Below are 13,293 nucleotides of genomic sequence, written 5' to 3'. Positions count from 1 at the left end.
TGATCGAGTAGATGGTGGTGTTTCCGACAACAGGTGCTAATATCTCATTGTAATCTACACCTTCCTTTTGAGAGAAGCCTCGAGCAACAAAGCAAGCCTTGAACTTTTCTGTACTTCCATCAGCTCCATGCTTGATTTTGTAGAGCCACTTTGAGGTGACAACCAAATAGTCCTGGGGTCTAGGGACCACATCCCAGACATCATTTTTCATAATTGACTCATATTCTTCATTCATAGCATTCTTCCAGACTTGTTGCTTTACGACTTCTTCAAATGATGAAGGCTCATTTTGAATGATAGTCCTCATGACGGTCAAGTATCCTTGATACCTGTTCGGCTTTTTGCTTTCTTGAAAAGTCCCCCTTGGTGCAATATGTCTCTGGGCATCTTCGAGAGTCTCCCTAAGCCATGAGGGTCTCCTCTTGGAGGAGGAGGGCTCTTGAGGAGGAGGATCAATAGGATCCATAGGTTCATCGACATCCGACATTGTTTCATCTTCTTTTGCACTCCGTTTTCCGGTGTCATCTTCTTTGTCCTTCCTTGGGATAGGAAGGTTGTTGATCTTTCTGAGGGCTATATCTTCGTCGAAGGTGACATCATGACTTATCTCAACTTCTCTTTGACCAACCACATAAATTCTATATCCCTTAGAATTTTCACTATAGCCCACAAAGAGTCCTTTCTTCGCAGATGCACCCAATTTGCTTCTTTTCTCTTTTGGCACATGAAAATATACAGGGCTTCCAAAAATTCTGAAATGAGAGACATCAGTTTCTTACCAGTGAACATTTTTTCGGGAGTCTTGGAGTCCAATGCGTGATAAGGGCATCGGTTTTGAAGATACACGACGGTATTTGCAGCTTCAACCCATAGGAACTGCGGAAGCCCTTGATCATGAAGCATGTCATGAACAACTTCTACGATAGTGCGATTCTTCCTTCTAGCCACACCATTTTGCTCGGGAGTGTAAGGCGTTGTAGTCTCCCTCTTAATGCTGGCTTCTCTGCAATAATATTGGAATTCATTGGATTCATACTCGGTCCCATCATCAGTCCTCAATATATTGATTTTCTTCTCGGATTGGTTTTCGATCAAGGCTTTGAAGTGTCGGAACTAGGTGAACACTTCATCCTTCTTCTTCAAGAAGTAGATCTAGGTCTTGCGAGGATAAGCATCCGTAAAGGTGAGATAGTATAAGTATCCTCCCAAAGAGTTTACGGGCATCATACCAGAGATGTAGGAGTGGATCAATTGCAATATATCTATGGTCTTGCTATTACTTGAGGGGAATGGTCCCCTTGTAAGTTTTCCTTCGGCACATCCTGGACATACACCTTCATGCTCTACTTTGAATTTGGGCATACCTGTCACCATCTGTCTCACATCGGGTAGGGCCTTATAATGAAGATGGGCAAACCTTCGGTGCCATAGTTCAGATTGTAGAGATGTGTTGCAAGACATGGCTCCCAATGGACTTCCTCCAACTTGATACAAAGTGTCAACCCTGAACCTAAGAGTAAAAGCATCTTTAAAATTTCTTTTCCAAACACGTACCTTTCCATCGATGAATGCCACCTTGAATCCTTTGTCTTCCATTGCTGAAATGGACACCAGGTTCTTCTTGAGATCAGGTACATATAGTACTTCTTGTAAATGAATAGTGTTACCTTGATTCAATTGAAGGGTAACATTCCCTACTCCCTTCACGGGATAGGTGGCATCGTCTCCAAGGATGATCTCCAAGTTTTTTTCCTTTTCTATCAGATTAGAGAGAACTTCCTTGTATCCGGTGAAGTGCCTTGAGGCACCACTATCAATTAGCCAATTCCCCAAAGTGTCCAATGGAGAGGCAGTGGAGAGAGTCAATATAAGATACTACTCCTTTTGCTTATTACTAACAGCATTTGGTTCTTCATTTTTGGAGTTCCTTGCTTTCTTGGAGGGTTGACCATTTCCTTGATGTCCCACATTCCTTTTTCCCTTGCCATTCGACCTGCCATTCCTTTGATCGTAGTTGTTGAAGTTGCCCCTGGAATGATTGTGATCATCATCATGTGATGTGTCCCTTCTATTTGGACACTCCCTTGGATAGTGGCCAAACTTATTGCAAACAAAGCACCTGTCCTTCCTTCCTCCCTTAGATCCAGGCTTTCCATTGAAATGACCTTTGGACCTTGCATTATTTCTCCTTTTGGCATGAGCGGAGAATGCAGTGGGGTTGCTTCTATTAGAAGGCATTTCTTGCTCCACCATTCTTGTTTCTTCTTGAATGGATTTCGACATCAATTCTTCAAACCCTGGAATTCGATCATTGTTGAGTATGGTGGTTCTAAATACATACCACTCAAGTGGGAGTCCTCCAAGGGTGGTGAGAGTAAGTTCCCTATCAAGAATGACTTCTCCAATTGAAATCATATCATTCTTAATCTCAGTGATATTTAAGAAGTAGGATTGAATATCCTTGTCCTTGCCCTTCTTAATATCCTTCAACTTATTTTTGAGAAATAGAATTTGATTAGCATTACTAACTTTGAACATGCTGATCAACCTGTCGTAGATTTCCTTGGAGGTCTTCAATTCAGAGACGTAGGCCAGTAGACACTTGTCAATGGAATCTCTGATAATCTTCTTTGCTTTGACTTCAGCCCTATTGTACTTGGTCTTCGCAGCAGCTGGTGCATTTGAAGGAGGCTCAGGGATTTTACCCTTCACATAATCCATTACTTCTTGTTCTTCCAAGGTCAAATCAAGAGACATCTTCCATCCATGATAGTCAGATTTATCATGGAGCTTGTCTTCAGCCAAGAAGTGGGATGAGGAACCCATTATGCCTTTTGTCTTTGTCTAATTGTCTTTGGTGATTGCTCTTTTACTCTTGCTTGGGCTTTGTCTTCACCTCAGCTCTGAAACCATGTTAATTTTAGGCAACAATGGTATGTTCTATGCTTTAAAGCAATTTTACTTCAATTTCTTTATTAGCCCAGTATCAATGTTTAGATTAGCAATCACATCAACATGATAGTAAAATGTAGATAGAACATAAATATAAACAATAGAAGACAAGCCATGACAAGAACACAAGATGTGGCACCATCCAGGGACAAACCCCAATGTGGGGAAACCCTTGATCAAATCTTCTTATAATCTTCAATAGTTTAGCAGAGAGAGAGTACAATTTTCAAATCTGATATTTTGTAACAGCAGTAAAAGAGCCCTAACCAGAAAAAGTCAACGCTGGTCAACAGGGCAGATTCCTTCTTCAATTCAGCTCGGTCAAACCCAGTCGACTTTGGCCTCCACCAGCAAGTCTAATCAGCCCAAAACAGTCTGAAAAAGTCCAATCAAAATTGGTCAACGGAAGTCAACCCTGCGGCCAGCCCTAGGACAGTCAACGCTGGTCAAAACAGAGGTAAGATTGCCTCGGTTCTTGTGCCCATATCTGCGGCCTGCTAGGACACTGATTCCTCACCCAAACCGAAGTCAAAACAGGTCAACGCATCAAGTCAATGCAGTCAAACAGCCTTCCAGCAGCTCAGTCAATGCTGGTCAATGCAGCGAACAGAATTCTGTCCTCCTTTTCTTCGCACGTGTGAGAGAGAAGACTGCCCAGAAATGCGTACCCAATCAGATGAGGAGAGAGAGGAATGAGTGTGTCCAAATGAGGCTCAGGCATCATGAATTTATAGCAAACGTTGAGGATGAATAGATGTGACTGTTGGGCTTCTGAGCCTACATAAGTTCGCTGGCCAACCTTGACAATTTGTCCATAATCAAAATAAATTCATAACTTCATTTGTACATGTCGGAATTGGATGATCTTTAGATCAATCCTACACCTCTCGGAGAGAGGAATCCAAGAAAAATATCAGCTGCCATAAATAAGATGACCCATGTAGAGTTTGGCCCTAGTTGCCAATTTTAACATGATCACTGCTTCATTCCCTGTAATTAGGTTGACTTGGGTCTGCACTGACTTGGTAAGATCACTGACACTTTTCTTAAATTGATCTCATCAACTTTGTTCACTTAACTTGTCTGTCACAATCGTCCTCTAAGTTGTGGTGTGTCGCTGACATGGAGCACCACATTGTCATGTAGGTGGCACTGTGAGCTAGTTGTTAATCTGGATGTTGAGCTGGTATCAATCAGATTGAGCACTGGGGTTGAAAGATCAATGTGTTGAAGATCTGGCACTGTTTGCAAGAAGGGTCTGGCACATTGAAGGATTGACATTGGTTGTGCAGGAAGGCATCACAGTGAGCGTTAACGTTATGTTGCGGTGATGATTTGGCATGCTAACGTTTGAAAATAGTTTGGTACATACTGGGAGTGCACAAATGCACGGATTAAAAGGAGCAATATGGTTTCCCCAAGGTTGTCGACACCTACAATTGTTTTCAGGCTAAAATACACTTGAAGATAGATATTGCAAGTTAGTCAAAACTATCTATATACAAGTGTTTTTGGCCATCTGAAATATAGTCTTATTGGCACGTTCCACACATTCCTTATTCTGAACTTGTTGACAGCTGTTTTCGTTGTTCAGGGATAAAATTTTCCACATTTCCAAATCATCCTTTTGAGGAGGGCCAAGAATATCTATGTTCCAGTCCTAGCTGTGGCAGCAATTTAATATTTTTTTCATCAGTTGTCTATGTTTGTTGCTAGAACTTTTTGGTGGTTTAAGACATTTGGCATAAATATAGTAGTAAATCTTGGACCTTGCACCTTGCCCTAGTTATGATGCCATATCTACATTTTCTTATCAAGGTTCTGTATTGTAAGATGAACTATTTGTTGATCAAGGATGTTGAGTAATGCTTTAGACACTTCGAAAGATCATAGCAAGTCTTGGAGCTACAACTTATAGAATATAGCCAAGTTCATAGACAATTTATGAAGAAATTCCTCTTCTTACCACCACTAACTGGTCTAATAGCTCAAGGGTGTTCACCTCGAGCTATAAAATAAATAAATAAATAAAAACTTTTTATTCAATGTCTGTCATTGTTTTAGCTTTTGACAGGAAGTCCATCAATTTGTCCTTGAACAGTAATTTCTTTCTGTGTCTGAAAATGCTATAGATGATTTTCCTAGATTCAACTCTCTGAAAAACTAGAATGATTTTTTTTTTATATTTATGCTGCGTCTGACTATCACATTTCTGCCCAATCTCATAAAGTAGATTTATCTGTTGTTATCAGTTTATTCATGTCCAGTGTATATAGTATAGATTGTGTCAGCTAAGAAGTTTGACGTGCAAGAGGACTTTGGGCAGTACCAAAACATATGTTTTGGAGTATCTCAGTTTTCTATATATGTAGAATGCAGAAATAAACCCTACATTGTCAACTTAGTTTGGTGGTACTTCATTCCATGTGGGAGACTATGTAGTTGAGATGGGTCTAAGTGTGGGCATTAGGTTCTTTGGCAGCTCCTCGTTTTCTGGTCAGATTGGGTCCATTGGTAACTCCTTGTTTTTGGTTCATTTTGTAATAAACGCATCTCTGATTTTCTGATTTTCCTTTCATTAATAATGCCATTAATTTATTATTGTTCACATATAATGATGGCCATCAAAGTTATAGCAAGATGGGATGAATACATGGCATGACTTAATACTGCTTTTTGTTGTGACCAGTTATTGGAGTAAAACAAAATTCTACTAGTGAGGAAATTATTGAAGCATATCAAAGGCTGACCTTGCAATGGTAATTCCTTGCTTTACTGGCACGCTTCTGTGTTTTTCTTGTTTCTGAATTCATTGGTTTCTTGTTTGATGTTTTTATGATGCAAGAGATTGTATGTTGTGCTCTTGAAATTGGATTTGCATGGTCTGAAGTTTTCCAGTTGGAAGTTAATGCCATTCTGTAGGTGGTTTCTCTCTTAAAATGACCTCACATGCTATTTATTGGCATTTTCAGGCACTCTTACAAGGACACAGAAATCATCACTGAAAATGTTATTGAGGTAATTTAATCAAATATTTTTAGACTTTCCATGTGTTACTGATTTAAGTGTCTTTTAATTGACTTCCATCTCATTATTTGCATATGGAATAAGCAAAACATATATGTCTTATGATATCTTCCCAAATGGGGATGGAAAATTGAATAAAATTGGGTTAGAGAATCATCTAAAAGACTAAATGTCATTACATAAATGTGCGAACATCAATGTGATTGGAAACTTCACTGGCACCCCAGATCTCAAGAAGAACAATTTAGAGTGTTTAGATTCAATTTTAATCAGAATTGAACAATGGTTCTTTTTATTCTTCTATTTGCGAGAAAGAGAATATAGATGCATTGGAAATAAGAGGAGGTCACTCAATAATTTAAATTGCTTTAAAGGAATTAACTGGAAGAAATATTCTAGAATAACAAAGTCAATTATGAGAAACATAATCATGCACAAAGCACTTGATCTTTTAAGTGTCTTCCATATTGGTAATTATCTTTGATGATTATGATCTTTTAAGTTTTTACACTGTTATTCATTAATTCCATCATTCAGTAATTACACCAAAGGCATCAACCATACAATAAAGAGACAGCCACACCAAGAGCACAAAGTTTTACGCTGCGAAAACCCTCAATGGGTAAAAATGCAGCCAACCTTTTCCTTAGAGAATAAACGCAACAAGAGATACATCAAAGTCAACCAACCTCCAAAGACCAAGTCTGCCCTCCATAATTCTGTTCACAAGGATCTCTGCAACAAGGTCAAGAAGACGTTCGCCAAGTCTGCTTCAGATCTTGCACTATGCCACTGAGATCATCCTTTAACCATAGAGATATAGCCTCAGACTCTCGCGCTGCTCCACAGAGTATTAGCCTCAGAAAATGCACACTGTTCCACAGTATGTGCCTCAGAAAATGCGTACTGTTCCACAGAAGATACAAGCACTTCAGATCCGTGTTGAAGAATGTAACTTGTGTTGGTCTTCATAATTGTATTTGAGTCAAGATGTATTGTATTTGTCAAATGAAAGAAAAAGGAATTTATTTATAAAAGAAAATTATTTATTAGCATGGGTTTCATGCTCTTATTATTTTATTTCTAGGTCAAAAAGGTATAATTATTCTTCATTTGAATTTTGCTTTGTATTACTAACTCTCTCGTGTCTAGGGTTTTGAATCATAAAGATTCTTGTCAGGGTGATTAATATCTAGATTGAATCTACCCTTGTCATACTATCTCTTGTCATTTGTACATTTCTAGTGAAACCCTAATATTTGGGGTTCACTATAAACCCTAGTCTTCTAATGCTTAGGCTATATTATCCATAAAACCTGTCTACTCAGGTTTTGTTAATGAAAAGTCTAGAACATATGATTAAATCCCTCTATTAATGTGGGTTTGTTGATGTTATAGAACTCTAGCCTTTTAGGGTTTGTTGTTGATGTCTAGAAACCCTAGATTTTTAGGGTTCAATAAATTAGGGTTTATGACAAAGCCCTTGGTATAGTCAATATAAAGTCCTAGGAATGAAACCCTAGGTGTATGTACTTCTGTATGATTGAAATCGTAGCCTAGCCAAAACTATTGTATGTCTAATTTTGGAATTTGATGTTTGTATCTAGGGTTTTTACATAAAAAAACCCTAATAAGAGATTGATATAAGTTTCTAGGGAATAATAATGAAACCCTAGATATGAAATGCTAGAATACTAACTTGATTTTTGATATTCTTTTGTTGATGAATTCTGGGGTTTGTCACAAAACCCTAGTAGTATTTGTCATGAAATTCTAGAGCACAATGGTAAATGCTATGATTGGATTGTTAACTTGATTTAATTGCTAATATCTAAGACTTTAAGTATTGCTAATGGAATCTACGGTTTGTGACAAGACCCTAGCAAAATTGTTGAAGTCTAGGATATAAAAGGTGTAACACTTGTTGATTGTGTACCTAACTAGGTTTAGGCTTTGGATATCTAAAGTTTGATTTTTTTGATGCTTCCATTGTAATGACATGATAACTCTATGTTGATATAGTTGACTTCATGGTTTTTGTATATTTTCACTTGGTTGTACTCGCTGTACATAAGCTTCAAGACATTGAAGATGACTTGATAACACTGATGAGCATGATGGATAAAAGGGAGCTCTAAGAATGATGATGACATAAAAGATGAATAAATGACCTGGTTGCTAGAAGAGAGAATGATTTTCCTGAAGAAATGAAGCTTTGAAAGGTCAAAGTTTCTCCGATGGTATAAGAATGAAGCTGTTGATCTCCCTAAGTTGAGAGGGAGCTTGGATGAAAGAAAGGGTATATTTCCCTAGTTAAGAGGGAGGGCATATTATGACAATTATAGTGAATACCTTGAAAGAAAGAATAAGACCAAAGAATGAAAGTAATGCAGATGGACATTCTTGATTCATGAAGTTACAAACAAAGACCTAGTTGTGTTGAGTAGTACTGAGGCTGAGTTTGGCATTGTTGTAAGAAGTTAAAGAAGAAAGCTTCCAACGAAGATGTGTTTGGATAGTATGATGATGACCTAAGCAATATCATTATATTTTAAGATCCTATAGGTTTGTGTTAACTTGTATATAGTTGAAAGTTTATTGCTAATTGGGATTGTGATTGTATAGGTTAATCTCTCCATAAAAGGGTTGAATATTTTGAAGCATGTTGGAATTGATGGACATATATGATTTAGTTTATAGGGAGAGATGAAGCTTCTTGGGGTGACAAGATGCTTGGGAGGACATCTGGCCGACTTGTGATGATGTCTAGATCTTGAAGTAGGGAGGGTGGCGTTGGTCTTGGAGCTTTGACCTTGGATACACACCTAGATCCCTGGGTTGGTGTTAGAGTGGAAGCCTGATGGTACCTAGAGTGGCTGAAGCTTGGAACACACCTTAGTCCCAACTGGATTAGATACCTTGGTCAAGTATCTAATCTATAGCACTGAGTGTGCTGTAACTCTTCATAGAACATCTCATTTTGAGATCTTCCATGTACCTCTATATATATGTAATTATGAATACCTCCCTAGTTAAGAGGGAGTGTTGAAGAATGTAACTAGTGTCGGTCTTCATAATTGTAGTTGAGTCAAGATGTATTGTATTTGTCAAAAGAAACAAAAAGGAATTTATTTATAAAAGAAAATTATTTATTAGCATGGGTTTCATGCTCTTATTATTTTATTTCTAGGTCAAAGCATCAATTGTTAGCTTCTAGGGTTTATGTTAAGAGTCCTTGTCCATGTCATCATGTAATAGACCCTTCTTGGGTTTTGTATATCAAGAAAGAAAATTAATTTTATGTAAAATGAGTCAATCAACCCTCCACCGAGTCTGCCTCAAGTTCTACAGTTGGCCTCAAACAGTTGCCAGAAACAACGAAAAATAGGCAACTACTGGACTTCATTTGGACATTCACTCAAGTAAGTTTGATCTGAAGCTGTAGTAGAAGAAGAGGAGTGAGAAATACCTAAAAGAGGAAGCAAATAACCTAGCGAAGAAGAAGGGACCCTAGCGAAGAAGTTTTAGGACTATTTTCTCTCTCTTTTGACTCACACGTGCGAAATTCTGGAGTTGCAGGAAGGATGAAGTCACAAATCTGTAGCAGGGCTGAAATTTTGGGAGCTGGAGGACCGAAATTCTGTGTAGCAGCTGGATTGAAGCCGGTTGACGAGAAGAGACTACTAAAGTTTGCTTAATCATCTTGGAAGGCTAACTTGGTGGAGTGAGGAAGGTATTTTGATCTAATCAAAGGTCTTGGTCTGTCTTAATCTGATTTGAATCTATTAGTGGAAGAGTTTCACTGGGTTTTCACTTGCATAGGGTTTTTAGCCCTGGCTGAGTGCCTACTTCTGGTGTCATTGATCTTCATGCTTTTGATTTGATGATTGCTTGATGAAAAGAAGATAAAGAAGAACATAAAGAAATCTAATAAGAATATAAGAATATCACAAGTAATTGTCAACATAAGAAAATCTTTCTGTCTTTTCATTTTTCTAACAATCCGCCTTGTGCCTTAGGAACCTCGCACTTTGCCTCAGGAACCTCACATTCTGCCTCAAGAACCTCACACTCTACCTCAGATCAGATCATCCAAAGTTTGTGTCTTTTTGAATGCGAATAGGCTCTATTTATAGTTGTTCGTCCATGCGAAGGGGCACGTCTCTTTGGCAGGCCGACTCGATCCTTGGAGGGATGACTTGGTCTTTGTGGAGGCAAAATACAAATTTAAACGTTCATTTTCCCGCTCTTAAAGAGCATACAAATAAATAATCTATTTTTCCTGTGAGCATGAAGAACATGCTTCATAAAATTTTCTTTTGCAAATACAATGCATGTTTCAATATTACAAGTACAAAAGAATATTATGAAGATCAACCATAACTACAAAATTCAGCACTCCTTAGCTAGGGAGGTATTCATAATGACTATCCAGATGTTCTCTGTATGCATGATCTCTCTGAGGAAAGGTTTATCTCATAGACAACATCATCATCAACCTTTTAATCACTAGCATCAACCTCATTTCCATAACCCAGTCAGTTCCTGGGACGTATGGCACATATGAATTGTTTGATATCCACCAAGAGGCCTCAACAAAAAAGCTCACTCTAGACAGAGATCCGAGCATGATACCAAAATAAGCTCACTCTAGAAAGAGATCAGAGCACGATGCCAAAATAAGCTCACTCTAGAAAGAGATCCGAGCATGATGCTGGGAGTCTTCTGCTCACTCTAGAAAGAGATCCGAGCATGATGTTGGGAGTCTTTTGCTCACTCTGGAAAGAGATTCGAGCGGCCTCTAGTACTATTCTCCAACCATGGTCTAACTGACACAGGGAGAATATCCTTTGCTAGACCATTCTTCAAACAATGGTCGAAGTGACACAGGGAGAATTCATTCTCCAACCAAGGTCAAATTGATACTTGAAGAATGTTAGTTCGCCAAACCATTCTTCAACCAAGGTCAAAGTGACACATGAAGAATTTTAGTCCACCAAACCATTCTTCAACCAAGGTCTCTATACTTGACACAGGGATAACCTCCCTAATCAGGTCAAAGAACATGACACAAGAATGTTAATCCATGATGCTATTGTTAGTTTTTGGTAGCGTCAGATGTGCTCTAGCCATGAAAATTGGTGGGGAGGCTAAGGCACATGAGTTCTAAAGAACTCATAAATCATTTGGTGAAATTCCACTTGGATTGTATTTTATTAAAATAATTAATATTTTTAATGAGGTTCCTAAGTCTAGACTCTAAACTGAGGAAAATTAAAGTATTAATGGGTATTAATCAAAATATGGGTGAGAATGTTCTAGAAAGCGGATCAAGTCAAGTTTTAATCTTAGCCGTTGATTAGAGACTTAATCTCGGCTGTTGAAGTCTCAATGAGAAAAGTATAAGGAGGCTTGGGGTTCATTTAGAGACACACACGGAGAAAATGAATTCATTTGGAGTTCGACTTCTGGGGCTAGGAAACTGAGAATTCGAACTGAGTGATCATTTCGCAGCAGAGGGGCAAGGATAGTTCAGGAATATTGTGCAGAGAGCCACTAGTGGAGGAAGCGCAACAACTAGAAGGACTGACGTTGGTCCAATGTGGGCCCACGCAGGCTTGACGTAGAGCCAGAAGGGCAAGTGCAGAAGTGAAGTTGCCCTCACGCAAAAAGCCGGAAACTGCCGGGGAACTTCCAGAACAGTTGGGAAGGTTGACGCAGAAGGCAAAAGAGACATCGCAGGGGTGACGCAAAGCCTACGCAGGGCCAACATAGAGATAGCCGGGGTTAGCCAGTTCCGGAATATGTCGGGTGAAGTGAGGTAAACTCACTCATTTTTCCGCCATTATGTTTTCTCTATCACTGGATTGCCGGGAGGGCATCCAACATTATATTCAGAATTACTGCTTAATAATAGAAAACCCTCAGAGCTGCTGCACCGATTTTCCCGCATTGGGTTTTTTTGAGGACTATTTTGTCCAAAAATAACTGTGTCCTATGTATCTTGTTCTTTGCTCAGTTTCTTGTTTCATGTAATCAAATTAATTTGGTGTAGGCTGCAGAAAAAATTTACTTCAGTATTATTCAAAAAATAACTTGATAATGCATATTAAAATCAAGTAGATGAAGTAAATTCAGTGTCACTGCAGTAGGTGTTCCTTGAGGATAAGAATTTTCACATGGTATCAGAGCATTGATTTTGAAATAAGAAGAGCAGATCTAGCGTTGAGCAGAGAGGCCAATAGCTGCATTTGGCAGCAATTTGAATCCCCTTGAAGGGATTGTGTAGTCCTTGCTGGGAAGTAGAGATTCTGAGGAAATCTCTCTCTGAGAGAGTCGACAACTATGAAACTAGATTCGTTCAAAATGGCCGACGTGTAGCAAATCCGTTGAATCCGACACGATTTGTACCAAATCGTGTCCGGAAATCGGGACATATCATGTTCGATTAGGACACGATCAAATCCGGATCGTGTCCCAATTGGACATGATGTGTCCCGATTTTCGGACACGAATCCTGAAAAAGTCACCCCCGTGGCCTTAAAAAGGCGGTTTCGCTGCTGTTTTATTTCACTTTGTCTTCTCTATTTTGCTGTGAGTGAGCTGTGGGTTTGCTATGAGTGTGTTGGAGCAAGGAGCAAAGGGTGTGGGAGCGTTTTCAAGGAGATTCAAGCAACAGGTAAGTGCATTTCCTCTCTATTTTTTTTTGCATTTTTATTACAACAATTTGCTTATGCATTTCTTTTACAAATTTGTGTACTTTTGTTTTATTTTTTTACAGTATTCATGGCTCAACCAAGGGCAGCAGGGAAGGGGCAAAGGAAAGGGAAGAATGTCCCCATTAGAGATGCCCCTCCTCCCCCAAAATCATTAGAGTTTGCTGTAGGTATTCCCTCCATTGCAAGTAATGTTGAGGGAAGACATCCTCCTCAATGTAACATTGAGAAATATCCCTTGTGGAAATATGTCACAAGAGAGCAAGGGCCAAGCAGCAAGGTGAAGGGAGGAGGCAATGTGAATTGGAGATGCAACTTTTGCCACAATACTTTCACGAGCACATATTTCCATGTGAAAGGACATTTGTTGGCTTTACCAGGTTGTGGAGTTGGAGCTTGTACAAAAGTGCCTTTACCAAAGAGGAAAGAAATGGAAAGAGAGTCCAATGTTGGTATGGCAAATGTGGCTGCAAAATAAAAAAAACCAAGAATGATGACCCCCTTCCATTTTTGAGGAAAGACAACAACAAATTCCCATTTGAGAGTTCTAGTGGGGGAAAAGCTGCAAAAAGAAAGACAATTTCACTTGGTCCAGTGG

At 39.0% G+C, this 13,293-nt stretch overlaps 1 protein-coding gene across 1 annotated transcript in view; it reads left to right on the top strand.

Annotated features, from left to right (window-relative positions):
* LOC149165109 (DNAJ heat shock N-terminal domain-containing protein) overlaps window positions 1-13,293 on the top strand; it is a 424,936-nt gene that overhangs the window by 16,804 nt on the left and 394,839 nt on the right. The window contains exons 2-3 of the mRNA XM_089432244.1: window positions 5,642-5,711; window positions 5,925-5,970. Of these exons, the coding sequence (XP_089288370.1) occupies window positions 5,642-5,711; window positions 5,925-5,970 (116 nt within the window). The remainder of the gene's footprint in view (window positions 1-5,641; window positions 5,712-5,924; window positions 5,971-13,293) is intronic.

Source organism: Pinus tabuliformis, chromosome 5_1, assembly GCF_031772625.1.
Source record: "Pinus tabuliformis cultivar Carrire ecotype Pingquan chromosome 5_1, CPIR1, whole genome shotgun sequence".
NCBI classification, from domain to species: domain Eukaryota; kingdom Viridiplantae; phylum Streptophyta; class Pinopsida; order Pinales; family Pinaceae; genus Pinus; species Pinus tabuliformis.
This window is presented reverse-complemented; position numbering and strand designations above follow the sequence as displayed.